The 27,152-nt window shown below is 42.7% G+C and overlaps 1 protein-coding gene across 6 annotated transcripts in view; it reads right to left on the minus strand.

The window, feature by feature from the left end:
- USP37 (ubiquitin specific peptidase 37) overlaps nt 1-27,152 on the minus strand; it is a 252,593-nt gene that overhangs the window by 142,217 nt on the left and 83,224 nt on the right. For all 6 annotated transcript variants that reach the window (XM_030208853.1, XM_030208852.1, XM_030208855.1 and 3 more), the window contains 4 exons: nt 25,852-25,949; nt 18,216-18,300; nt 14,419-14,583; nt 6,534-6,665 (listed from right to left, as the gene is read on the minus strand). In XM_030208853.1, the coding sequence (XP_030064713.1) occupies nt 6,534-6,665; nt 14,419-14,583; nt 18,216-18,300; nt 25,852-25,949 (480 nt within the window). The remainder of the gene's footprint in view (nt 1-6,533; nt 6,666-14,418; nt 14,584-18,215; nt 18,301-25,851; nt 25,950-27,152) is intronic.

Consider the following 27,152-nt stretch of genomic DNA (forward strand, 5'->3'; position numbering starts at 1 on the left):
CCCGCACCTTTCTCAACCTACACTTCCCCAGCAATAAAGGATTAAAATACAAACTAACTCACGCGACTAGCTTTTCCTATATGGGCACACAGCTGTGGAACGCACTTCCAACTCACCTGAGAACAATCAACGAATTAACTAACTTCCGCAAATCACTGAAGACTTACCTCTTTGACAAAGCTTACCACGAGAACCCATAACTAACCATAACACAACACCCTTCCGACCTTAGACAGAATGTATCTCTTTACAACTACTTAATCAAACCCTCTTGTCTTCCTTGACTACTTGTAACACCAAATGTATGTATCACCAAATGTATACTCCATCCTGTATGGCGATGCCACAACAGGTCTTTGTAAGCCACATTGAGCCTGCAAACAGGTGGGAAAATGTGGGATACAAGTGAAATAAATAAATAAATAGTGCATAATACAAAGTATCTTAGAGAGAACACATTTGCAGAATACAGATGTATGATGTGTTAGCTTAGAATAGTTTGAGAATAGGTTGTTGGGATAGGTGGAGGTAGAGGTGGGGGTAGGGGAGGGGTGGGCTCATAGATTAAGTCGAATCATTTGGGTAGACTTGTTTGAAGAGGCAAGTTTTTAGTAGTTTCCGGAAGGGTAGATGTTCACTGATTGTTCGAATGGGTCTGGGTAGAGCATTCCAGAGTTGGCTGCCTATTACGGAGAAGTTGGATGCGTAGTAGGTTTTGTACTTGAGACCTTTGCAGTTGGGAAGGTGTAGACTGAGATATGTTCAAGATGATTTTCATCCGTTTCTAGCAGGTAGGTCAATCAGGTTGGTCATGTAGCTTGGAGATTCGCCGTAGATAATCTTGTGAATCAGTGTTAGTACTTTGAAGTGTATTCGTTCTTTGATAGGAAGTCAGTGGAGTTTTTCCACAGAGAGGTGTTGCACTTTCAAATCGTGGTTTTCCAAAGATGAGTCTGGCTGCCGTGTTTTGGGCGGTCTGGAGTTTTTTCATAATTTGGGTCTTACAGTCAATGAAAATGCTATTGCAGTAGTCAGCGTGGGTAAGTAGAGTGGATTGTACTAGGCTGCGGAAGGTTTTTAGGGAGAGATATGGTTTCACTCATTTCAACACCCACATCAGGCATCCTCGAGACAGGTGGTGACCCACTCGATACCTCACTGTTCCCAGTGTCCTGAGGTCTCAAAGCAGCCATGCTTACCGATACTCCCGATGCCGGTGCAACTCAATGTCGATGCCGACGTCGAGGATCTGGACATAGTAACTAGTAGATGACGGCAGAAAAAGACCTGCACGGTCCATCCAGTCTGCCCAACAAGACAACTCATGTGTGCTACTTTTGTGTATACCCTACTTTGATTTGTACCTGTGCTCTTCAGGGCACAGACTGTATAAGTCTGCCCAGCACTAGCCACGCCTCCCAACCACCAGCCCCGCCTCCCAACTACCGGCTCTGGCACAGACCGTATAAGTCTGCCCAGCACTATCCCCGCCTCCCAACCTCCAGCCCCGCCTCCCACTACCGGCTCTGCTATCCAATCTCGGTTAAGCTCCTGAGGATCCTTTCCTTCTGAACAGGATTCCTTTATGTTTATCCCACGCATGTTTGAATTCCGTTACCGTTTTCATCTCCACCACCTGCCGCGGGAGGGCATTCCAAGCATCCACCACTCTCTCCGTGAAGAAATACTTCCTGACATTTTTCTTGAGTCTGCCCCCCTTCAATCTCATGTCCTCTCGTTCTACCGCCTTTGTATCTCCGGAAAAGCTTCGTTTGCGGATTAATACCATTCAAATATTTGAACGTCTGTATCATATCACCCCTGTTTCTCCTTTCCTCCAGGGTATACATGTTCAGGTCAGCAAGTCTCTCCTCATACGTCTTGTTACGCAAATCCCATACCATTCTCGTAGCTTTTCTTTGCACCGCTTCGATTCTTTTTACATCCTTAGCAAGATACGGCCTCCAAAACTGAACACAATACTCTAGATGGGGCCTCACCAACGACTTATACAGGGGCATCAACACTCCCTTTCTTCTGCTGGTCACACCTCTCTCTATACAGCCCAACAACCTTCTAGATACAGCCACCGCCTTGTCACACTGTTTCGTCGCCTTCAAATCCTCAGATACTATCACCCCAAGGTCCCTCTCCCCGTCCAAACCTATCAGACTCTCGCCACCTAACACATACGTCTCCCGTGGATTTCTATTCCCTAAGTGCATCACTTTGCATTTCTTCGCACTGAATTTTAATTGCCAGACCTTAGACCATTGTTCTAGCTTCTTCAGATCCTTTTTCAGGTTTTCCACTCCCTCCGGGGTGTCCACTCTGTTACAGATCTTAGTATCATCCGCAAATAGGCAAACTTTACCTTCTAACCCTTCGGCAAGGTCACTCACAAACATATTGAACAGAATCGGCCCCAGCACCGATCCTTGAGGCACTCCACTACTCACCTTTCCCTCCTCCGAGCTAACTCCATTCACCACCACCCTCTGGCGTCTGTCAGTCAACCAGTTCCTAATCCAGTTCACCACTTTAGGTCCTATCTTCAGCCCATCCAGTTTATTTAAAAGCCTCCTGCGGGGAACCGTGTCAAAAGCTTTGCTGAAATCTAAGTAGATTACGTCCATAGCTCGTTCCTGATTCAATTCTCCTGTCACCCAATCAAAAAACTCAATGAGATTCGTTTGGCACGATTTCCCTTTGGTAAAACCATGTTGTCTCGGATCTTGCAACTTATTGGCTTCCAGGAAATTCATTATTCTTTCCTTCAGCATTGCTTCCATTACTTTTCCAATAACCGAAGTGAGGCTTACCGGCCTGTAGTTTCCAGCTACTTCCCTATCATGGCTCCAAAAATCTTCTCGCTTTGAGTCTCTCGTGAAACATGGGTCCTCTTCTTCATATGAAGACAGAGCACGCAGTTAGCAGGGCTATAGTCGTGCCCCAGACACTGCAGACACCAAGAATGGGTGTCTTTTTCCTGAGTTGGTGCAGTTGCACCAGGTACAACGCTTTAAAAGCCACTGGGAGTCTTCATGGACATGGAATGGAAGACTTCGCCAGCCAAATCAATTGGCTCAATGGTACCTGAAAAAGGGGCAAAGGCAAAAAAACAGGGGTACCCAACCAGAGTCGGGGCCTAAAAGCAGCACACGTCAAAAAATAAAGGAAACAAACGCGAGCCAAAAGAAAACTACTACTACTACTTATCACTTCCATAGCGCTACAAGGCATACGTAGCACTGTACACCATACACAAAAGACAGTCCCTGCTCAAACAGCTTACACTCTAAGTAAGACAGGTAAACAGACAGAACAATTAAGAGGTAAGGGAAATAAAGAGGTGGGGTACAGGGCAAGTAAGTAGTGGTTAGCAGTCAAAAGCAGTGTCAAAGAGGTGGGCTTTTAGCCTGGACTTGAAAACGGCCAAAGACGGGGCTAGATGTACAGGCTCTGGAAGTCGATTCTAGGCGTGAGGTGCAATGAGATAAAAGGAATGGAGTCTGGAATTAGCAGTAGAGGAGAAGGGGACAGACAGGAGAAATTTATCTACAGAGCGGAGTACATGGGGGGGGGGGGGGCGTAGGGAGAGAGAAGAGTGGAGAGGTACTGGGGAGCAGCAGATTGAATGCACTTATAGGTCAGCAAGCGAAGTTTGAATTGAATGCAGAAACGGATAGGGAGCCAGTGAAGTGACTTGAGGAGAGGGATAATGTGAGCATAGCGCCTTTGGTGGAAAATGAGTTGCGCAGCAGAGTTTTGGACTGATTAAAGACGAGAGAGATGGCTAAGTGGGAGGCCGGTGAGAACAGGTTGCAATAATCTAGGCGAGAGAGTGACAAGAGTGTGGATAAGGGTTCTGGTAGAGTGCTCAGAGATGAAGGGACGGATTTTGCTGATGTTAAAGAGAAAGAAACAACAGGTTTTGGCAATCTGCTGAATGTATGCAGAGAAGGAGAGAGAGGAGTCGAAGATGACCCCAAGATTACGAGCTGATGAGACAGGGAGAATGAGAGTGCCATCCACAGAAACAGAGAAAGGGGGGAGAGGAGAGGAGAGGTGGGTTTAGAGGGAAAGATGAGAAGCTCGGTTTTGGTAAGCCTGGATGCCAAAATCCAAAATATGGAACAGGAAAAGTTCTCTACGATGACAAATCACAGAAGGCAAAAGTAGAGACTAATAGATGATTCACCACTGGAGACGTGAGTCCAACAGTCTTTATTATATCAAAGATAACGACCCGACACAGGCCGTGTTTCGACGCTAAAAAAGCGTCTGCATCAGGGGTCAATAAATACACTACAAATCAAAACATATAACATATAAACAATGTCAATAAAAACATATATACACATCCATATAGAAATATAAAAAATCGAATAGACACTAATTTTCTGATCAGAAGTCAATATGCTCAAATATGCTTAATAATAACCACTAAAACAGCATACATATATTCAATAGATTTAAAAAATATTAGCAGAAACCAAATATTTTTTATTGACATTGTTTATATGTTATATGTTTTGATTTGTAGTGTATTTTGTAGTGAATCGTCTATTAGTCTCTACTTTTGCCTTCTATGAAGCTCGGTTTTGGCCATGTTAAGTTTCAGATGACGTTGGGACATCCAGGCAGCAGTATCAGATAGGCAGGCTGATAATCTGGTCTGGATGCTGGTTGAGATACCAGGGGTAGAAAGGTAGATCTGGGAGTCGTCAGCATAGAGATGGTATTGAAAGCCATGGGATGATATCAGAGATCCAAGGAAAGAAGTGTAGATGGAGAACAGGAGAGGACCGAGAACAAAACCTTGAGGTACACCGATTGGTAATGGGATAGAAGTGGAAGAGGATCCACCAGAATGTACACTAAAGGTGCGAAGCGAGAGGTATGAAACTACAAAATAAAGGAATTTTTTTTTTTAAAGAAAACAAGGCAAAAAATAGAAAGAAAAATACAAAAAAAACCCCAAGCCAAAGGCACTCAAAAGCTCCGAAGACCGAACATGTGAAGAGGACTGGTAGAACGCAGCCTCTCTTCATGCAGAGAAAATGAAACAGACTGCATTTGCACTGCGAGCGAGAAGGCACTCGCGCATGCGCAGTGGAGCACATTCAGCGAGAAGGCACTCGCGCATGTGCAGTGGAGCGCTGCACTAAAGCTCTGTTTTCACTTTGGCATAAAAGACCTTGCGGTGTTGGTGTCTGAGGATATGAAGGTGAAGAAACAATGTGACAAGGCGACGGCCGTGGCTAGGATGCTAGGCTGCACAGAGAGGGGGTATAACCAGCAGAAGAAAGGAGGTATTGATGCCCCTCTACAAGTCGTTGGTGAGGCCCTACTTGAAGTATTGTGTTCAGTTTTTGGAGGCCGTATCTGGCTAAAGATGTAAAAAGACTGGAAGCGGTACAAAGAAAAGCTACGAAAATGGTATGGAATTTGCGTTGATGAGAGACTTGCCAACCTGAACAAGTATACCCTGGAGGAAAGGAGAAGCAGGGGTGACATGATACAGACGTTCAAATATTTGAAAGATATTAATCCGCATATGTACCTTTACTGGAGAAGGGAAGTTGGTAGGACATGAATTGAGGTTAAAGGGGGGCAGACTCAGGAGTAATGTCAGGAAGTATTTTTTTCACAGAGAGGGAGGTGGATACGTGGAATGCCCTCCCGCAGGGAGGTGGTGGAGATGAAAACGGTAATGGAATTCAAACATGCGTGAGATAAACAAAAAGGAATCCTGTTTAGAAGGAATGGATCTATGCAGGGCTTTTTTTGAGGGAGTACTTGGGGGTACTGAGTACCGGCACCTTTTCCATTGTCTGCTGAAATTGACCCATGGGCCCCAAGTTTTAATGAAAGAGCTCAGGTTCTACACATCAATTCTGCCTTGTCATAGATTCTTTGACTGGTTGCATGGGGCCTGGCTATTGTGGGGTGGATCTCTCAGTGATTACCCCACCCCTGAAGGGTGACCTTACACGAGTACCTGCACCTTTTTTGCTAGAAAAATGCACTGGATCTATGGAATCTTAGTGGACATTGGGTGGCACGCTGGTATTTGGAGAATAAAACCGGTGCAGGGTGACGGACTTCTATGGTCTGTGCCCTGAGAAAGGCTGGGACAAATCAAACTCGGATATTCATATAAAGTATTACATACCATGTAAAATGAGTTTATCTTGTTGGGCAGACTGGATGGACCGTTCAGGTCTTTACCTGCCATCATTTACTATGTTACTACTACGCTGGACCAGATGACGTGGATTGGCGTCTACTCACAAGTGAAAATATGCAAGCCTGCTTGTCCTTGGAGAACACTGTGTACGTCTAGTAGCGCTATAGAAATTAGTAGTAATAATTTGGCACTGCACACAGCCTCAAATCCAACAGTTAAAAAAGGTGTGACCTGTTAGATAGCCAGGAGTTACCCATAACCAGAATTACAGTGGAATATCAAAAATAAGTACAGATATCCAATATATAAATATCCAATAAAATATACAGTACATTTTTACCTGATAAGTGCATTAAAAGGGATTTTCCTCCAGGGAATTCCTTGCTTCAGCAAATCATTAGCAAATGGCTGAAGGGAAAACAGAGACTGTAAAATGGCATTCATGTAGCATGTATTTCCCAAATTGGAAAAGCTAAAAGAAAAAAAAAAGTAGTTAAAAGTTAATGATACCCCTTATAAAACCAAGTTGCTTACCTTTGACAGTTGTTCCTGGAAGAATGTAATAATCACCAATCACACATGCAGATTTTATCACTCCTTTTTTCCAGAGCTTTCCAAATAATCCTGAGAAACCTCCTGGACATACAAGGTAGTTCCTGCATTATTTCATCTCATTACATTCCTCAATCTATCTATATAGTTAAAGTTCAACTCTAGAAGGGAACGAGGGTGTGGATGTCTGTAGTGACTGGCTGTCTTTCTATGAACACAAGCAAATTAATTACCCATCACAAAGTGATTTCAATATATTCACAATACATATGCATAACAGAGTTTGCAAACAACTGAGGCAGTGGATGCAAATGTCTTCCATACATACTTGCTGATATCCTGAAATCCTATATCAATCAATTGCCCAAACAGGGAAACATGCATCCTCAGTACCCATAAATATACAGTTACAACAGACATTATGTCAAAGCTTGCAGAGGAGATGACAGGTCAAAAAGAAATATACAGAACTGAAAATTTAGTTTCTCCTAAAATAAATGTAAAGTTCCCTGTGACCTGGATATCTGTATGCAAGCATAGACTTTCTACAAGTCTATAAATAGTGATATTAAGATGCTTAGCATAATCATCTTAATTTTTCCTTGCAGCAGATCTTGTTATGGTCTATGATCTCTCTGTACACTGGACACAGTTTGAAGTTGTTTATGCACTTCAGATACTAAAAGGAAAAATGTATTTAAAAAATTGAGAGAAAAAATTTTATATAGGCATCCTGCCAAGGGGAAAGAGAGCCCATGACCAGAAGCTCTTAAAGGTGATGTGGCCTAATGTTCCAATGCCAGATAAAGGGAAAAAAAATAAGAAAATATCAAATTTCAAAAAACCCATCTAGGGAACTACAGCAGGCACAAAGTTTCCTAGGACAAACTGAAGAAAACAGTCAAACTGAAGAAAACTGCTGCACATCCAATTTATAAAGTGAATAGATATGAAAGTGTAACATCACTTTCTGATTGAATTACACTGGCTACTGATCAAATCTTGATTGTCATTCAAAACTTTGCACATTTGTGTTACGAGTCATTTATATACAACTTTGTATTTGTTATCCACCGACTGGGCAAACGCCTCTGACGGTACTATGTAAGCCACATTGAGCCTGCAAATAGGTGGGAAAATGTGGGGTACAAATGCAACAAATAAATACATAAATAAATAAATTTATGGGTTAGCATCAGATTATATTTTTCAACAAGGGACGAGTGCATCATTTTCGCAATGTGACTCTTCAATTTCCATCATTAACGCAAATTAAATTGAAACAACATTCACAAACATTTATCTAATCAGGCTGCTTTAATATGGAATTCCTTACCTCGGGACTTAAGAACCGATGTTGATTACATGAAATTCAGGCATAAATTGAAAACTTTTCTCTTCTAAGATCAATAGTTGCGAGCAGTTATTGATTTTCCTTTATGAGCAGTCACTTACTATGTATTGTTCCTAGTGATGTACTAACTTCTTTATATAAAGCGTGTTGAACCAGGCTGTTGGGTAACTGCGGTATGTAAGAATTGAATTGTATTGTACTGATGTACGTATAGAACTTAAAGATTGTCTTTTAAAATATTTCATGAGATGAGTTAACTACTAAGATTCTTTAGTGAATTTAAGATCTAGACCAAAGTCAACGAGACAGCTACAGGTTAATAAAGGTGAATTTAGGCCTTACCGGTTAATTTTCTTTCCTCTAAACCCTAGACTGGTCAAGATGCTACCAGCACACCTACCAGCAGAGGGAGACTGAGAACACTTGAATTTGGACACTGTATATGTATCCTGTGCAAAACCCCAACCAGTCAGTATATAAACAACAAAGCAGAGAAAGAAACACCATAGAACCCAGTACCTGGATCGCCAACAAAAATAAGCATGCTTCTGCAAAAAGAGCGCAACATGTGGATAAAGGTGAGCCGGTTGATATTGTGTATCTGGATTTTCAGAAGGCGTTTGACAAAGTACCTCATGAAAGACTCCAGAGGAAATTGGAGAGTCGTGGGATAGGAGGTAGTGTCCTATTGTGGATTAAAAACTGGTTAAAAGATAGAAAACAGAGAGTAGGGTTAAATGGTCAGTATTCTCAATGGAAAAGGGTAGTTAGTGGGGTTTCCAAGGGGTCTGTGCTGGGACTGCTGCTTTTTAACATATTTATAAATGACCTAGAGATGGGAGTGAGGTAATTAAATTTGCTGATGACACAAAGTTATTCAAAGTCGTTAAATCGCGGGAGGATTGTGAAAACTTACAAGAGTACCTTACGAGACTGGGAGACTGGGCATCTAAATTGCAGATGACGTTTAATGTGAGCAAGTGCAAAGTAATGCATGTGGAATATAGGAACCTGAATTATAGCTACATCATGCAAGGTTCCACGTTAGGAGTCACCAACCAAGAAAGGGATCTAGGTGTTGTCGTTGATGATACGTTGAAACCTTCTGTTCAGTGTGCTGTGGCGGGTAAGAAAACAAATAGAATGTTAGGTATTATGAGGAAAGGAATTAAAAACAAAAATAAGGACATTATAGTGTCTTTGTATTGCTCCACGGTGCAACTGCAACTCGAATATTGTGTTCAATTCTGGTCGCCGTATCTCAAAAAAAGATATAGTGGAATTGGAAAAGGTGCAGAGAAGGGAATGGGACGACTTCCCTATGAGGAAAGGTTGAAGCGGCTAGGGCTCTTCAGCTTGGAGAAAAGACAGCTGAGGGGAGATATGATAGAGGTCTATAAAATAATGAGTGGAGTGGAACGGGTAGACGTGAAGCGTCTGTTTATGCTTTCCAATAATACTAGGACTAGGGGATATGCGATGAAATTACAAAGTAGTAAATTTAAAACAAATTGGAAAAATGTTTCTTCACTCAATGTGCAATTCAACTCATTCATTGCCAGAAAATGTGGTAAAGGTGGTTAGCTTAGCGGAGTTTAAAAAGAGGTTTGGCCGGCTTCCTAAATGAAATGTCCAGAGACCATTATTAAATGGACTTGGGGAAAATTCACTATTTCTGTGATAAGCAGTATAGAATGTTTTGTACTTTTTTGGGATCTTGCCAGGTATTTTTGACCTGGATTGGCCACTGTTGGAAACAGGATGCTGGGCCTGATGGACCTTTGGTCTTTCCCAGTATGGCAATACTTATGTACTTATATAGTCCTGTCTCTTCTTTCTGCACTGGGTTGGTTGAGTCATCTCACCCCCACCCAAACCCTGGAGTTTCTGGGAGTGTGCTTCAGTACCCAGGCAGGAAGGTTTTCCTGCATCAGCATCATCAGCTCAAGTTCAAACTGCAAATTATCAGGCTTTTCTCTATATTCAGAGCCTGTAAGGCCTCTGTGATAAGAGCAGGAAGCTCCTCTCTGCGAAAAATACGAACCGCAGATTTATCATCTTGTCCCAGCTCTCCCTCCTCCAGATCCTCCACCCATGTGCCTGGAGGAACTCTCTGCGCCCCCAGCCAGGGAGCGGGAAGGAGACCAGACCCGAATGGATTCTGACACGGAGGGCAACCGCCTCCTCCTTTGAAGCGGGGACTCACCCCCCATGGAAGAAAGGGCCTCCTCCTCAGGATGACAGCTTAGAGCTGCAGACACGGCAGGCTGCCCAGTAGGCAAACTAACCAAAGGGGACACCTGCAAATAGGTGGGAAAATATGGGGTACAAATGCAGCAAATAAATAAATACATTTAAAAAAGCTTGGTGCATCAAAAGTATAAATTCAGGGGAAAACATAGCCCCTTGCTCCCCCACACTAGATGAAGTGGCAGAAATTGCCCTCCGAGGGTCCCTCGGTAAACATACCCCCTTGGACTCCGGAATCGCTGTTTTCTCAGGGAACTCAGTTGCCTGGACCGCGCTCGTGGTGCAATTCAGCGATTCCAAGATGGCACCTGCCAATGCGGGAGAGCGGGAAAACTCAGCCGCCGCCGTAGCACTCGCGAACCCCAAACCGCTAAGGCAAGCCGAGGAAGAAAGCCCCGCTGAATTCCGGCGCTTGCCACAAAGTGAGCAGCGCTTAACGGCTTCTGCCGCCATCACAGCACGAGTAGCGCTAGCAGTGAGGAGAATAAAATCAGGACTCACCGTCCCTGCTCTCAGCTGACCTCTCAGGAAGCGCGAACTCGCCAACCAAGGTCCACTACCCAGTCCAGGGAGCTCGGGTATGGAATCATGCTGTGCATTCTCGTTTTTTTGTATTTTTTTTTTATTTGCTGTGAGGAACTTCTAGTTCACAGCTCAAACAGAGAAACATGCAGCAGCCAAGGAAAGTGAGAGGGTAAGGCAGGGACTACCAGAGGGTATGCCTTTAACGAGGTCTGCAGCAGCCACACACCCCAAGCTCAACTGGACAAACCAGGAGCCTAATCCTTCCACAGAAAATCCAGGAGCTGTGAAGATCCGTCTAACACCTGCTGGAGATAGAGTTAAACTAAAGAGGGAAGGACCTGGGTTCTCTGGGTCACTGCCTTCTTTTAGTGTTCTCTATCTCCAACTGCTGGTAGATGGATACATCCCACCAGTTCCTGGATTCATCTGAAGCTGAAGCTAAGGAACTTTCTTTTATTCACTACCATGTAAGCCTCATTGGCTCATCTGCACACACAGATGACACTTAGAATTCATGATCCAAGTCTAAACAGCACAAGCACCAATCATGCTTATTTGCTCTGGATATGATCTTGCTTCATTGCCTATTTTTATTTCTTTTAAAGTGAGATGTCATCCAAAAATACAGCCTAGGCAAAAATTAAATGACTCAATTTTAAATTAAATGACTCAAATTTTGAATTAAAAAAAAAAGTTCAGATGAGCCATGAAACACTGCAACGCAGAGAAAGGTGGAATGTGAAAAACAATATTATAAAGAAATAGAAAGCCAAATTAAAGATCTATAATGTGTTGGGGGGGTTTTGATGGGGGGACTGAGTGACCTAACATGAAAAATGTGAATTTCAAAAATATTTGAAGAAAAATCTTGAGCAGCTGAGAAGACATCCTGTTCCGCAAAAAAAAAAAAAAAAAATCATTACTGAGGTAACCCCTCTTTACTATGTAGTGGGGGGGGGGGGGGGTGCTGCACATCAGGGGCGTAGCTACGGGTGGGCCTCCAATTTCAGCCCAGGCCCGCCCAGCGCCAGCACCCATTGCCGGCCACTGCTGCTTTTCCTGTTGAGCAGCAGGGCCGGCGCTACAAAAAAGAAGAAGCGCTAACGGCGCTAACTTAAGGACGAGAAATGTTTAAAAAAAAAAAAAGCGCGGCACCGGCAGGCACTGTCTCGGCAGCCTTAAGGCATTGGCTGCTGAGGCATTGGCTGCTGGCTCGCAGGCTCCTCCCATCTGTGGGAGGAGCCTGCGAGCCAGCAGCCAATGCCTCAGCAGCCAATGCCTTAAGGCTGCCGAGACAGTGCCTGCCGGTGCCGCGCTTTTTTTTTTTTTTAAACATTTCTCGTCCTTAAGTTAGCGCCGTTAGCGCTTCTTCTTTTTTGTAGCGCCGGCCCTGCTGCTCAACAGGAAAAGCAGCAGTGGCCGGCAATGGGGGCTGGCGCTGGCATGCAGGGCGGGCCTAGTCGAAGAAAAGAGGGAAAACATGGAAGGATGGGGAGAAAAAGAGGGAAAACAGATGGAAGGATGGGGAGAAAGAGGGAAAACATGGAAGGATGGGGAGAAAAGAGGGAAAACAGATGGAAGGATGGCAGAGAATGAGGGAAAACATGGAAGGATGGGGAGAAAGAGGGAAACATGGAAGGATGGGGAGAAAAGAGGGAAAACAGATGGAAGGATGGCAGAGAATGAGGGAAAACATTGAAGGATGGGGAGAAAAGAGGGAAAACAGATGGAAGGATGGGGAGAAAAGAGGGAAAACAGATGGAAGGATGGGGAGAAAGAGGGAAAACATGGAAGGATGGGGAGAAAAGAGGGAAAACAGATGGAAGGATGGCAGAGAATGAGGGAAAACATGGAAGGATGGGGAGAAAAGAGGGAAAACATGGAAGGATGGGGAGAAAAGAGGGAAAACAGATGGAAGGATGGCAGAGAATGAGGGAAAACATGGAAGGATGGGGAGAAAGAGGGAAACATGGAAGGATGGGGAGAATGAGGGAAAACATGGAAGGATGGGGAGAAAGAGGGAAAACTTGGAAGGATGGGGAGAAAAGAGGGAAAACAGATGGAAGGATGGCAGAGAATGAGGGAAAACATGGAAGGATGGGGAGAAAGAGGGAAAACTTGGAAGGATGGGGAGAAAGAGGGAAAACAGATGGAAGGATGGCAGAGAATAGAGGGAAAACATGGAAGGATGGGGAGAAAGAGGGAAAACATGGAAGGATGGGGAGAAAAGATAGAAAACAGATGGAAGGATGGGGAGAGAAAGAGGGAAAACGGATGGATGGTGAGAGAGACTCTGGATGGAAGGATGGGGAGAGAAAGGGGAGAGACTGGAAGGATGCAGAGAAAGGTGAGAGACTGGAAGGATGTGGAAGAAGGGACACTGAACAGAAAAGGGTAGAGTGATACAGAGACACTGGTTAGAAAGAGGGAGAGAGACATTAGATGGAAGGATCAGGAGAGAGGATAGATGGATGGAAGGATGGGGAGAGAAAGAGGGAAGACGCTGGATGGAAGGGTAGGGAGAAAGAGGTGACACTGGACGGAAGGATGCAGAAAGAAAGAGGGGAGACTACTGGAAGGATGGGGAGAGAGAGGGGAGACTGGAAGGATGGGGAGAGAAAGAAGAGAGCTGCTGGATGGAAAAGGAGAGTAGTGAAAGACTGGAGAATAAGAGGAAGGGGCATGGGGAGAACAAGGGTGAGAAAAAGATGAAAAGCCATAAGTAGATGAAGGAAATTAAAGAATGGATAGTAAGAATGAATTAAATCAGGACAGAGAGAGAGAGAGAGAGGCAGAAAAATATTGAAGAAAGCAAAGAAAAAGGAGAGAAAAATGAGAAATGGCCAGGAAACCGTGGCAGAAGAGTTAAGTGAAAACGAAGAAAAGCAGAATCTAGAGACTGGGAGCGACACAATGAGAAAAAGTAAATGGCCATACAAGAAAGGTAAAGAAAATTATTTTATTTTTAATTTAGGATAAAGTAATATGGTACCTGTGTTAATGAAGTTTCAGAGACCAATACTTCCTTCCTTAGGTCAGGCGAGGATACCGTAACAGCATTATACTGACCTGAGGCAGGAGGTTTTGGCCTCTGAAAGCTCACTGAAAAGGGTGTTATGCTATTAAATAAATTTTCTGAAATCTGATGCACTGAAAAGCAGCACTTTACCCTGTGTGACAAATGCATCTGATTAGCGTGACTAAATTTTGCTGGGGGACGGGGGTAGAGAGAAAATTTTGTGCCCACCCACTTTGGGTTCAGGCCCATCCAAAATTGGCAGTCTGGCTACGCCACTGCTGCACATGCACAGCTGGACTAAAGTTCAGTGTAGTAAATGCTAGGGAAAGCTTTCCTGTGCAGAGCTCTGTTGTATGGCTTGATACAGTTTGTCCTTCAAGAAAATCTCGCCGTGGTGTTAACTGGTTAGTCATGCCAACTTCCCCCCACCACACACACACTTTTAAAGACTATTTTTTTCAGCATGTATTTTAGTCATTTTGCATTCTGGTTAGACATATTATTCATTTAGTAGCACTTACTTACCCTTGCAGCTGCTGCTGCTGCATGTGAGAAGAAAGAGGTACCCGAGGCTTGCTCCATCCAGTGTAATCCTGATTAGGTTTAATTTTTTTAGCAGACAAGGGGCTGGGCTGTGAGGTGTATCCCAAACTTCGCTTAGCTGATGGGCTCTGATTAGACACATTGGATCTGCCATAGGAGAGAAAGACAACATAATATTTCTACTACAAAACTTTATCCCATTCACAATGACTAACTGGACATAGGAACACTATTAGAGCACAATGAAAACGTTTGTGGAAGCTCAAGTAGTGTCTTAACTAAAATGTCAATCATCTTTTTCAAACCATGGAATAGTCTACAGTGGTATTAAGGTAAATTTCAATAGTCCTATTTAAGAATGTGTGTGTGTGTGGAGGGACGGAGAATATATGTCTCATGAAAATTATATGAATGTATTATTTTACATTACAGGTAGAAAGAAATCTTGTGATGATGCATCAAACAACCTCTCTAATATATTTTCTTTACATGCAACAAAGAGAATAAGAAAAGTTAAAATTTCCATTTTTTTAAAAAACTGCTATCCTACAAACAATGACCTTTTCCAGAGCCAGCATTTTGACATTACAGTTATGCTACAACTATGAAACCTGGAGATCCAGTCCTACCTCCACTATGTTGTAACATTTAATAGGTCACAACCTGCCCTCGGTCCTTTAGTTAAATCTTTCTTTCCTCAAAAATGTGTAGTCCGCTAGGACAATGGTTTCACCAGCATAAACGTAACCAACAGATAACTCACATTCAGGAATTTGCCCTGTGTAATTTCACTCTCTTCCTCTAGAAAGAGCTAATGAAGAATAATTCCTTCAAACACCAAATACAAGTAACTAATCAAATTTGAGATTTTATATATTACCTTTCTGGCCCACCAAAGTTCCAATAAGTGTAGTTTACAACAGTAGAAATATATAATCAAATGTAAAACACTCAAATACTCAAACCAAAAAAACACAAACCAATATAACTTCAAGAACCATACGTCAAAAAGTGTAATCATTTAAACACCAATGATCTTAAACTTTTTTTAAACAAAACAAAAAGTTAAAAAAACAAATCCAACGGTGGCCAGCGTTTCGAATAACTGCATCAGGGAAGATTTACTTTGCTGAAATACATTAGTTTATTCTAAATATTTAAAAAAAAAAAAAAAAAAAAAAAAAAAAAATATATATATATATATATATATATATATAATGCCCCTATTTTCTTCTCTTAATAAACATCTTCCTTTCTCAAGTATTTCAAAAATGTGCATGTGACTCAAGCATATTTTAGAACTCTTAAGATTAACGCAGGTCATTTTGTACCTCAAGATGCATATATCCTCCAATTACAACCAATTTTATTTTTGATCTGCCATTTTCATTTGGCATTCCAGGTCAATCACAATAGGGGCAGGAATCTGGTGTTGTAAGCCCTCATTTGCAGCAACTCGGATATGTTTCCTTTATTTTATATCCCCAGGAGCTATGCACCAGTGCTTTTTCCAGAACATTTCAATCACAGACCCTAAATCCGGTCCATAATTCATGCCACTGCATGATGATTATGACCAGTGCAATTTTTGTGGGAAAAATGGTACTCATACAGGGCCAACCTTAAGGGTGGGGAACTATCTATAGCTCCACCCCCCACAGTAGCCACACCCATTTAACAGCCATGGAGAATATAAAAAAGCATCATTGAAAATAGTACACGGGTCCCTAGGTCCAACGAAAGAACCACTAATAATGATAATAAACTAATAAAATAAGTATTTTCCCCTTGTACTGCTATAAAGATAGCAGATGTAAATTTCAAAAACTGACATATTCCATTCACTACATTACAAATTAACTACAAAAAAAAAAAAATTAACATAGCTATCACACTACTTTACCTTACACTAAAAATAAAATTCTTTCTACCTTTGTCTGACCATATACTTTTTTTCAATTGTGTTGGTCCCAGTTTCTGGTTTCTACTTTCCTCGTCTTCTCTTAACTCTATTGCCAGGATTTCATAAGTACATAAGTATTTCCACACTGGGACAGACTAAAGGTCCATCAAGTCCAGCATCCTGTTTCCAACAGTGGCCAATCCAGGTCACAAATACCTGGCAAGATCCCAGAAAACTCAATACATTTTATGCTGCTTATCCCAGAAATAAGCAGTGGATTTTCCCCAAGTCAAGGTCTATGGCCTTTTCCTTTAGGAAGCCGTCCAGACCCTTTTTAAACTCCGCTAAGCTAACCGCCTTTACCACATTCTTTGGCAACGAATTCCAGAGTTTAATTACGCATTGAGTGAAGAAAGATTTTCTCCGATTCGTACTAAATTTACTACTTTATAGCTTCATCGCATGCCCCCTAGTACTAGTATTTTTGGAAAGAGTAAACGAACGATTCACGTCTACCCATTCCACTCCACTCATTATTTTATAGACCTCTACCATATCTCCCCTCAGCCGTCTCTTCTCCAAGCTGAAGAGCCCTAGATGCTTCAGACTCTCCTCATAGGGAAGTCGTCCCATCCCCTTTATCATTTTCGTCACCCTTCTCTGTAACTTTTCTAATTCCACTATATCTTTTATGAGATGTGGCGACCAGAATTGAACACAATATTCAAGGTGTGGTCGCACCATGGACCGATACAAAGGCATTATAATGTCCTTACTTTTGTTTTTAATTCCTTTCCTAACAATACCTAACGTTCTATTTGATTTCTTAGCCGCAGCAGCACACTGAGCAGAGGATTTCAACGTATCATCAACGACAACGCTGAGATCCCTTTCTTGGTCAGTGATTCCTAATGTCCTATAGTTTGGGTTCCTCTTTCCCACATGCATCACTTTGCACTTGCTCAAATTAAACATCATCTGCCATTTAGACACCCACTCTCCCAGTCTCGTAAGGTCCTCATAATTTTTCACAATCCTCTGACAATTTAACCACTTTGAATAACTTTGTGTCCTATTTGTCACTTTTTTTTCCTTTTCCTTTCAGCTTTCTTTGATTTTATTTTTCTGCCTTTGTCCACATTTAGTTCTTTTACTATCCAATCGTCAATTTCACATTTTGACTGTGTACCTACAGCTTGCCACTCTCTCTTCCCCACTTCCATCCAGCATTTGTCTCCTCTCCTCATCCAGCATCTTCCCTTACCTTTTCTCTCCCCATCTAGCATTTCTACCCTTGCCTCCTCTTTCCCATCCCGCATCTCTCCTGCAGTTGCTGCTACTTCTCACCAATGAACAGCAGTGGCGGGCAAATCAAGGAATAAAAGGCATGGGACTACAGTGCTCAGACATGTAAGTTCGGCTCTGCTGCAGTGCTCCGACGTACAAGTTCAGCTCTGCCGAACCCCTGCCCTTCTGACGTCAACTTCCTGTTCCAGGGCAAGGGATCAGCAGAGCAGACAGCACATGTCCTATCTCGGCAGACCCGCGCCTGCTACTCCTTACTGGGATAAGAAGCTGTGGCCACGGGACAGAGTCTGGGAGAGAGAGAGAGCGAGGAAAAAAAAAAAAGTGTGCCAGTATGCTGTACCGGCGCACAAAAAAAAAAAAAAAAAAAAAAGACTCTCTACCAGACACTATGAATATTATCTCCATAATGTTCCCAGTTCTGGCTGACCTAACCCAGGGTGCAGAAGGACCTGAGCTGCAAATCAAATCCAAACCCATGCACTGAAGCTCTTAGCTAGCCCAAATAAAATTAAAAATTCTTGACTGCCCAACTACATTTGAAAAGCATATGCTAAAGCTACATGCTTACCTGTCAAGATATGAACTTCCAGCAGCATAATCCTTGGAAGACGATCTGCTACTATAAAAGGACGAAGACTGGAGTGGCAAAACCCCTTGAAAAGCATTAAAAAACAAAGGAAAATTTGTTTTAGTGTGACATGACAATATTGTAGATAATATATTAAAAAAACAAATGTGAAAGATGGAAAAATTATGTCTTACCTGATAATTTGCTTTCCTTAATCACAGCAGATGAATCCAGGCACTTGTGGGTTGTGACCATTTACCAAAGTTGTGATCATCTACCAGCAGGTGGAGATAGAGAGTACTGAACAGAAATTGGAATGTAGGACAGTATGCTCCTCCGTCAGTTAGTATTTCTCATAACAAAGCAGAAGGAAGAATTAGGCACAATATTTCTCCTTCCTCACATATGCACAATATGAACAGCCAAACCACAAAAAGTAAACTTTCAACCTCGAACCATAGCATGAACCCTAAACAGAGAAATGAACAAAGAGGAAAACTGTAACACCACAGAGAGGGTAGGCTTCTGGATTCATCTGCTACAATTAAAGGAAAAAAATGATCAGAGATAAAGATAAATTTTCTTTCCTTAGCATCTGCAGCAGATGAATCCAGAGACCTGTGGGATGTAGCAAAGAAGTCCCTACGTAGGGTGGGGATTCGCCGATCTCGCACAAAGGACTGAAGCACCAAAAACAATTCTGTTCGGGCCACAACATCCAAGTGATAATGCTTGGAAAAGGTATGCAAGGAGGCCCAAGTGGAGATTTCGACAAGAGAAAAATTTGAAGATGCTGCCATAGCTCGAGTGGAATGAGCACACAAGGAAAAAGGACCTGACTGCCTGCTCGCCAGAAGATAAGCAAAGGCAATAGCCTCTCTAATCCAATGAGCTGTCGCCTTACCCCAATTCGTTTCTGAAAGGAGAACAAAGATGACTTTGTATCACTCCATGGTGCAAACGAAACATTAAATAATGTGTGAAATTCTGGTCACCGCATCTCAAAAAAAAAAAAAGATATAGTGGTGTTAGAAAAGGTACAGGGAACAGCAACAAAAATGATAAAGGGGATGGGATGACTTCCCTATGAGGAAAGTCTAATGCAGTTAGGGCTTTTCAGCTTGGAGAAAAGACGGCTGAGGGGAGATATGATAGAGGTCTATAAAATAATGAGCTGAATGGAAAGAGTAGATTTGAAGCATTTTATTCTTTCCAAAACTACTAGGACTAGAGGGAATGCAATGAAGCTACAAAGTAGTAAATTTAAAACAAATCAGAGAAAATATTTCTTCACTCAAATGTGTAATTCAACTCTGGAATTCATTGCTAGAGAATGTGGTAAAAGCAGTTAGTTTAACGGGGTTTTAAAAAGGTTTGGATAACTTCCTAAAAGAAATATCCATAAGCCATTACTGAGATGGACTTGGGGAAAGTCCACTGCTTACTTCTAGGATAAGCGGCATAAAATGTATTGCATTGTTTTGGGATCTTGCCAGGTTCTTGTAACCTGGATTAGCCACTGTTGGCAACGTTTATATTCTTATGATCCGAGTGCCTAAATTCATTAGTTACTCAAATACTGAAACACAACACTACGAACATCCAGGGCCCGCAGGCTACCAAAATCTTTCTTGTAAGCCTCTTTTCTAAAAGCGGGAAGGAATATAGGTTGGTTTATATGGAAGGTTGAAACTACTTGACACAGGAAAGAAGGAACAGTGTGTATAGCCACTCCTGACTCGGAAAACTGAAGGAATGTATCTCTCTATATGAGAGCACTTGAAGTTCCGATACCCAACGGGCCGAAAACATCATTAAAAAAAAAAAAAAAAAAAAAAAAAAACCTCGAACCCCCCCACAAACAAACAAACAAAGTAAGTCTTAAGTGTCAGATCCTTCAAAGAAGCTTTCTTCAAGGGTTCAAAGGGAGCTTTTTGCATAGCTCGTAGTACCAAGTTAAGGTGATTAAATAACACCACCAGTAATTGGGAAGCAAAGCCAATGTTGGGCAGACCTCTTCGGTCTGTGACCTGAAAATGGCAAGAACAAATCAAGAAGTATACATATGTAGTATCACATCATACCTTATGCTATAATTTCTATTTATTTGTTACATTTATACCCCATATTTTCCCACCTTTTTGCAGGCTCAATGTGGCTTACATAGTACCGTGAGGTGTTACCACCTCCGGTGGTGAAACAAATACACGTGATGTTATGGTTGAATGAGATTCATGTGTTACAGACACACTAGGGAATCGTAAAGGGAAGAGTTATATAGTGTTCATTACGGGTTTTGGTTTTGTTGAGTTGCAGGGTTCATACACTTAAGTTGGGCCAGTAGGGTACGCCCTTTCGAACAGGTTGGTCTTTAGTGATTTCTGGAAGTTAAGGTGGTCGTATATTGTTTTCACGGCTTTCGGTAGTGCCGTCAACAGTTGTGTGCTTATATAAAAGCTGGATGCATAAATTGATTTGTACTTGAGTCCTTTGCAGCTAGGGTAGTGAAGATTTGAGTATGTTCGTGATGATCTGATTGTGTTTCTGGTTGGGAGGTCTTTGAGGTCAGTCATATATCCCTGGGCTTCGCCATAGATAATTTCGTGGACCAGGGTGCACATTTGGAAAGCAATACGTTCTTTGATAGGGAGCCAATGCAGTTTCTCTCGGAGGGGTTTGGAGCTTTCAAATCGTGATTTTCCAAATATAAACCTGGCTGCTGTGTTTTGAGCGGTCTGTAGTTTCTTTATGAGTTGCACTTTGCATCCTGCATAAATTCCATTGCAGTAGTCAGCATGGCATAGTACCATTGATTGTATCAGGTTGCAGAATCTTGCCCTCGGGAAGAATGGTCTCACGCGTTTGAGTTTCCACACTGAGTGAAACATTTTCTTGATTGTAGAGTTAACTTGGCTACGGTCGATTGTAACACCGAGGATTTTCAGGTTATCTGAGATAGGGAGGGTATAATCTGGGGTGTTTAAGTTTGTGGGTATGTTCTTATTGTATTGGGATGAGAGGATGAGGCAATGTGTTTTTTCTGTATTGAGTTTTAGTTGGAATGCATTTGCCCATGAGTTCATGGTGTGCAGGCAGAGTTTGATTTCGTTGGTGATTTCTGTCAGATCATGTTTGAAAGGGATGTATATTGTAACGTCGTCTGCATAGATGAATGGGTTGAGGCCTTGGTTGATTAAGGACTTGGCTAATGGGGTCATCATTAGGTTGAAAAGGGGGATTGGTGATAGTGGTGATCCTTGGGGTACTCCGCAGTCTGCTTTCCACGGTGATGATATATTTGAGTTTGATTTCACTTGGTTTATTGTTGGGCAGACTGGATGGATCATACAGGTCTTTATCTGCCGTCATCTACTATGTTACTAAAGTTCTACTCTGGACAAGGATGGCGTAAAGGGGAATGGAGATAATTAACCCACTACGTCCAAAAGAGCAGCTTGGGACAAATTCGAAAAGTGACCTTGATAACAGGCTAAGGCCGCACTTGAATTCAAAGAGAATTAAAGCCCAAGCCTTTAAGGCCCTCCTGCAAGAAAGTCAATAAATGCAGCAATGAGGCCCTAAATGGAAACAATGATTGTTCGGAACACCACATTTTAAAGGTCCTCCAGACTTGAGCGTGCACTGCCAAGGTCATGCGTTTATGAGCTTGAAGAAGAGTTGCAATGTCGTCGTCCAAAAAACACTTCCTTCTCAATTTTGACCTCTCAAGATCCAGGCCATACGAACAAAGTGGGAGGGCTCTTCTATCTGAACTGGATTCAGAGGTAGACGAAATGGCCTGTCCACAAGAAGCCACCTTCTGGGCCAATCCGGAGCAATCAGAATGACTAAACCCAGATGATGCAGGAGTCTATGTAGAATTTTATCAAAGGCCAAGTTACTTACATACAGAAGCTCTAATTCTGGCAAAGACTGTAGAATAACATCCGGTCCCTCCTAACCACACTCCCTTCTTCTGCTGAAGAACCTGGGAATTTTGGTGTTGAGACGAGTCACCATGAAATCCATCATCAATGCCCCCACTTCCATGTTATCATCTGAAAGACATCTGATGACAATTCCCATTCCGCCGGGTCTAGGGAAGTCCTGCTAAGGAAATCCACTTGCATACTGAAGCGCCCTGTTACATGTGCAGCTGAAATGTGCTGTAAATGTTTTTCTGTCCACTGAAAGATGTGCCTCTGTTGCCAGGGGCATACTGCAAGTGCCTCCCTAATGTAAGCCACCGCTGTCATGTTGTCCAATAGAATACAAATTGGTTTGCCCTCTAGAATCGAATGAAAAGCCCGCAGAACTCTAAACGATTGATTGGCTACAGCACTTCCATATCATTCCAAAGGCTTTGAGCATTGTGCTGAAGACAATGAGCCCCCTATCCTGTAAGATTGGCATCCATCAAAACCATGATCCATGGGGATGTTGCCAAATGCATGTCCCACCGCAGACTGGTGGGCTGAAACCACCAGCTCAGGCTGCACTTCGCCTGAGGGGTCCAAAGAAGATGGACATGATAATCCTGAGAAACTGGTGACCACTGGCTCAAAAGAGATTGCTGCAGCAGACACACGTGAGCTTTTGCCCAAGTACTATTTCCAGGGTCACTGCAATAGACCCCAGCACCTGTACATAATACCACATAAGGGGATTCAGTATTTGCAACAACCGCCGAATTTGATTCTGAAGTGTGATCAGTCTCTGTTCTGGTAAAAAAAACATTGCCGTGAGCTATGTCGAATCGAACCCCTAGATAACTCTACAGTCTAGATCGGCCAGATATGAAAATCAATCACCCAACTGAGGGACTGTAACACTGCAATCATCCTGGAGCTGGCTTGATTACTCTCCTGCTCTGACGCATCCCTGATCAGTCAGTCATCGAGACAGGGATGAACCCTGATTCCTTCCTTTCTCAGAAATACTGCAACCACTACCATCACCTTGGAAAATGTCCTGGGAGCAATGAGGCCACAAGGCATGGCTCGAAACTGAAAATGCTGACGCAGAATCATAAAGCAAAGAGAACGCTGGTTCAAAGGCCAAATAGGGATATGCAAATAAGCCTCCAAGTAGTCCGATATTTCCCTGGCTGCACAACCGCTAGAACAGAATGCAACGGTTTTTTTTTTACCGGGCTATAATCTTTTTAGGAAGGATAGAGAAGGCCAAAGAGGTGGAGGGGTGGTGCTGAATGTGAGAAACAATATCAGAGTGGCTGAAATGCGGGAAACCTGGGGGGAAAAAAAGTTTTATGGATCGTCCTGGAAAGAGAAGACGGAACCTGTATCCACACGGGGGTTATCTACAGGCCTCTGGCACAAACTGAGAAATTAGACAAGGATCTGATAGAAGATATTCAAAAGATTGGTATGAAAGGGGAAGTGCTACTATTGGGAGATTTCAATTTGTCTGACGTGGATTGGTATGTCCTGTCTGCAGAATTGGAAAAAAGTAGGGAGATTGTGGACGCCTGATAAAGTGCCTTGCTCAGACAAATGGTGAGGGAACCCACGAGGGAAGGGTCAATGCTGGATCTAGTGCTCACAAATGAAGGAAGTGTTTCCAATATCCGGGAGGGTGCCCACCTATGTAATAGTGATCATCACACCGTATGGTTTGATATAAGGGCAAAGGCGGAGTGCAGACGCACAAATAGGCTGGGGCCTATTCTATTTAATATATTTGAGGGAAATATTGCTGAAGAGTTGGAAGGAAAGGTTTGACTTTTTATGGATGACACGAAAATAGCCAATAGAGCGGATACCCTGGAGGGAGTAGAAACAATGAGAAAGGATCTCCGAACGTTAGAAGAATGGTTGAGGGTCTGGCAGTTAAATGCCAAGAAGTGTAGAGTGATGCACTTGGGGTGAAGAAACCCAAAAGAGAGATACTGGATAGGAGGGGAGAGATTAGTAATCTTGATTGAGGAGAGAGACCTTGGGGTGTTGGTGTCCGAGGATCTGAAGGTGAAGAAACCATGCGACAAGGCGATGACCGTGGCCAGAAGGATACACAGAGAGAGGTATAACCAGCAGAAGAAAGGAGGTGTTGATGCCCCTCTACAAGTCATTGGTGAGGCCCCACTTGGAGTATTGTGTTCCATTTTGGAGACCGTATCTTGCTAAAGATGTAAAAAGACTGGAAGCGGTGCAAAGAAAAACTACAAAAATAGTATGGGATTTACGTTATGATACAGACGCTCAAATATTTGAAAGGTATTAATCCGCAAATGAACCTTTTCCGGAGATGGGAAGGTGGTAGAACGAGAGGACATGAAATGAGATTGAAGGGGGGCAGACTCAAGAAAAATGTCAGGAAGTATTTTTTCACGGAGAGAGTAGTGGATGCTTGGAATGCCCTACTGCAGGAGGTGGTGGAAATGAAAACGGTAATGGAATTCAACCATGCTTGGGATAAGCATAAAGGAATCCTGTGCAGAAGGAATGGATCCTCAGGAGCTTAGTCAAGATCGGGAGGCGGGGCTGGTGGTTGGAAGGCGGGGATAGTGCTGGGCAGACTTATATGGTCTGTGCCAGAGCTGGTGGTTGGGAGGCGGGGCTGGTGGTTGGGAGGCGGGGATAGTGCTGGGCAGACTTGTACGGTCTGTGCCAGAGCCGGTGGTTGGGAGGCGTGGATAGTGCCCTGAAGAGCACAAGTACAAATCAAAGCAGGGTATACACAAAAAGTAGCACATACGAGTTATCTTGTTGGGCAGACTGGATGGACCGTGCAGGTCTTTTTCTGCCGTCATCTACTATGTTACTATTAATCCGCAAACAAACCTTTTGTGGAGACAGGAAGGCGGTAGAACTAGAGGACATGAATTGAGGTTGAAGGGGAGCAGACTCAGGAGTAATGTCAGGAAGTATTTTTTCATGGAGAGGGTGGTGGATACATGGAATGCCCTCCCGCGGGAGGTGGTGCAGATGAAAACGGTAATGGAATTCAAACATGCATGGGATAAACACAAAAGAATCCTGTTTTGAAGGAATGGATCCACGGAATCTTAGTGGAGATTGGGTAGCGACGCCGATAATTGGGAAGCAAAACCAGTGCTGGGCAGACTTCTACGGTCTATGCCCTAATCTTGACTGGATAGAGATGGGCTTGAGTGTAAATTTTAAGGGGCTTCGACGTTAGCTTCAGAACCTTTTCTACAAGGAGAGTGCACAGCAGACATAAATGGTCTGTGCCCTGAGAATGGCAAGGACAAATCAAACTTGGTATACATATAAAGTATTGCATACCATGTAAAATGAGTTTATGTTGTTGGGCAGACTGCATGGACCATACAGGTCTTTATCTGCCGTCATTTACTATGTTACCTTGTTTCCATGCAAAAAAGGTGAGTCTAACAGACCTCTAGAACATGCTAGATCTAGAGCCCAGATGTTAAATTCACAAAGCAGCCAGAAATGAGATATTCATACCCATGATGCAATGGCTATATGGTCAGACTCCAGTGCATGCATACTGCATACTAGATCTCTTGGATCAAGCCTGTCTATATATGGGAGGGAGAAAGCTAAAAGCAAAATGGATAAAATCCCAAGGTGAACACAAGGTTCATGTCAATTCTAATACACACGTGCAGTACTCACTGATATAGTCTACATACCTGATGTCCTGTTCTCCTCAGCATTCTTCAAGCTCAGCTGTTTCTCCCGACTGCTACTTAAGAACTTGCGTGCTGGGTCAGTCAGGGCCTTGTTATTACTATATGATTCAAAACATTATAAAAATTATTTTCAACAAAATTATCAACAATAAAAATATAAGCTGCTGCAACTGACAGATAAAATAGCACTAAAGTAGAATTGTTTTTTCAGGCTACTACTTACTCGATGTACTGCAAAAGTATGAGCCTAAAATAAAGAAATGGATTGTATTTTCTTTTTTGTTTAGTTAATGTTGTCTTTGGTAGTAGTTCAAAACAACTAATATTCAGGCACAGTAGGTTATTTCCCTATCCCGAGGGGGCTAGCCATTTGAAGAATACTTATGTTATAATCTGGATCAGGTGCTGTCCACCCAGCCCTCAGCCAATCAGATTTTCAGGATATCTACGGTGAGTATATATGAGAGAGATTTGCATTTATCCCTTTATTATATGCAAAACTCTCATTCATATTCCATGTGGATATCCTGAAAACCAAATTGGCAGGGTGTGTCCCGAGGACCGGGTTGAGAACCACTGATCTGGAGAGTTAACAGGAATCAGTTCATTCAAAAGATACAAGGTCATTCCAGAATGTTTACTAGACACTTTTTTTTTTTTGGGGGGGGGGCGGTTATTTCTTAGATTTAGTATAATACATATTTCTCTGCTCTCAGAAAGGGGAGCAAATTAAATACTGTTAGCAATACTTTGGGTATAACTATTGTCCCAAGACTCCATCATATTTAACTGCCTAATATGTGGTTGGAATGTCGTCAAATTGCCAACCGTGTATAAGCATAAATAACCTATAACCTACACAGAGTGGCAGGTGCAGCTCTGGCCGCCTCATTGGGCAGAGGACTGTGCAAGTCTCTAGCTGCCATCATGAACTGTGCCACTGTGTGTGTAAGCTTATGCCTGAAGAAAATGAAGGGTTAAATGACTAGCCAGTCCACATGGAGTATCCATGGGACTAGAACCCAGGCTTTACTGATTCTCAGTCCACATACCTAATCACTAAACTAATTCTCACCTTCATTGAGAACTAGATAGAACCTTGGCACAAAGGTGTATAAACACAAAAGACTTGTTGAATGAATAATAATGACATTCTGAATCAAACCTTGTTCAAAATAACATATTCTGAATCAAATCCTGTTCAAACTCTTGATGAAAAAAAAAAAAAAAAAAAAAAAAAAGAGGAAAAGACCTCAGAAAATGGTCTGCGGACTTGTATCTTTCACAGATGGCTATAGTCA

Source organism: Microcaecilia unicolor, chromosome 7 (genome assembly GCF_901765095.1).
Source record: "Microcaecilia unicolor chromosome 7, aMicUni1.1, whole genome shotgun sequence".
Taxonomy (NCBI): Eukaryota; Metazoa; Chordata; class Amphibia; order Gymnophiona; family Siphonopidae; genus Microcaecilia; species Microcaecilia unicolor.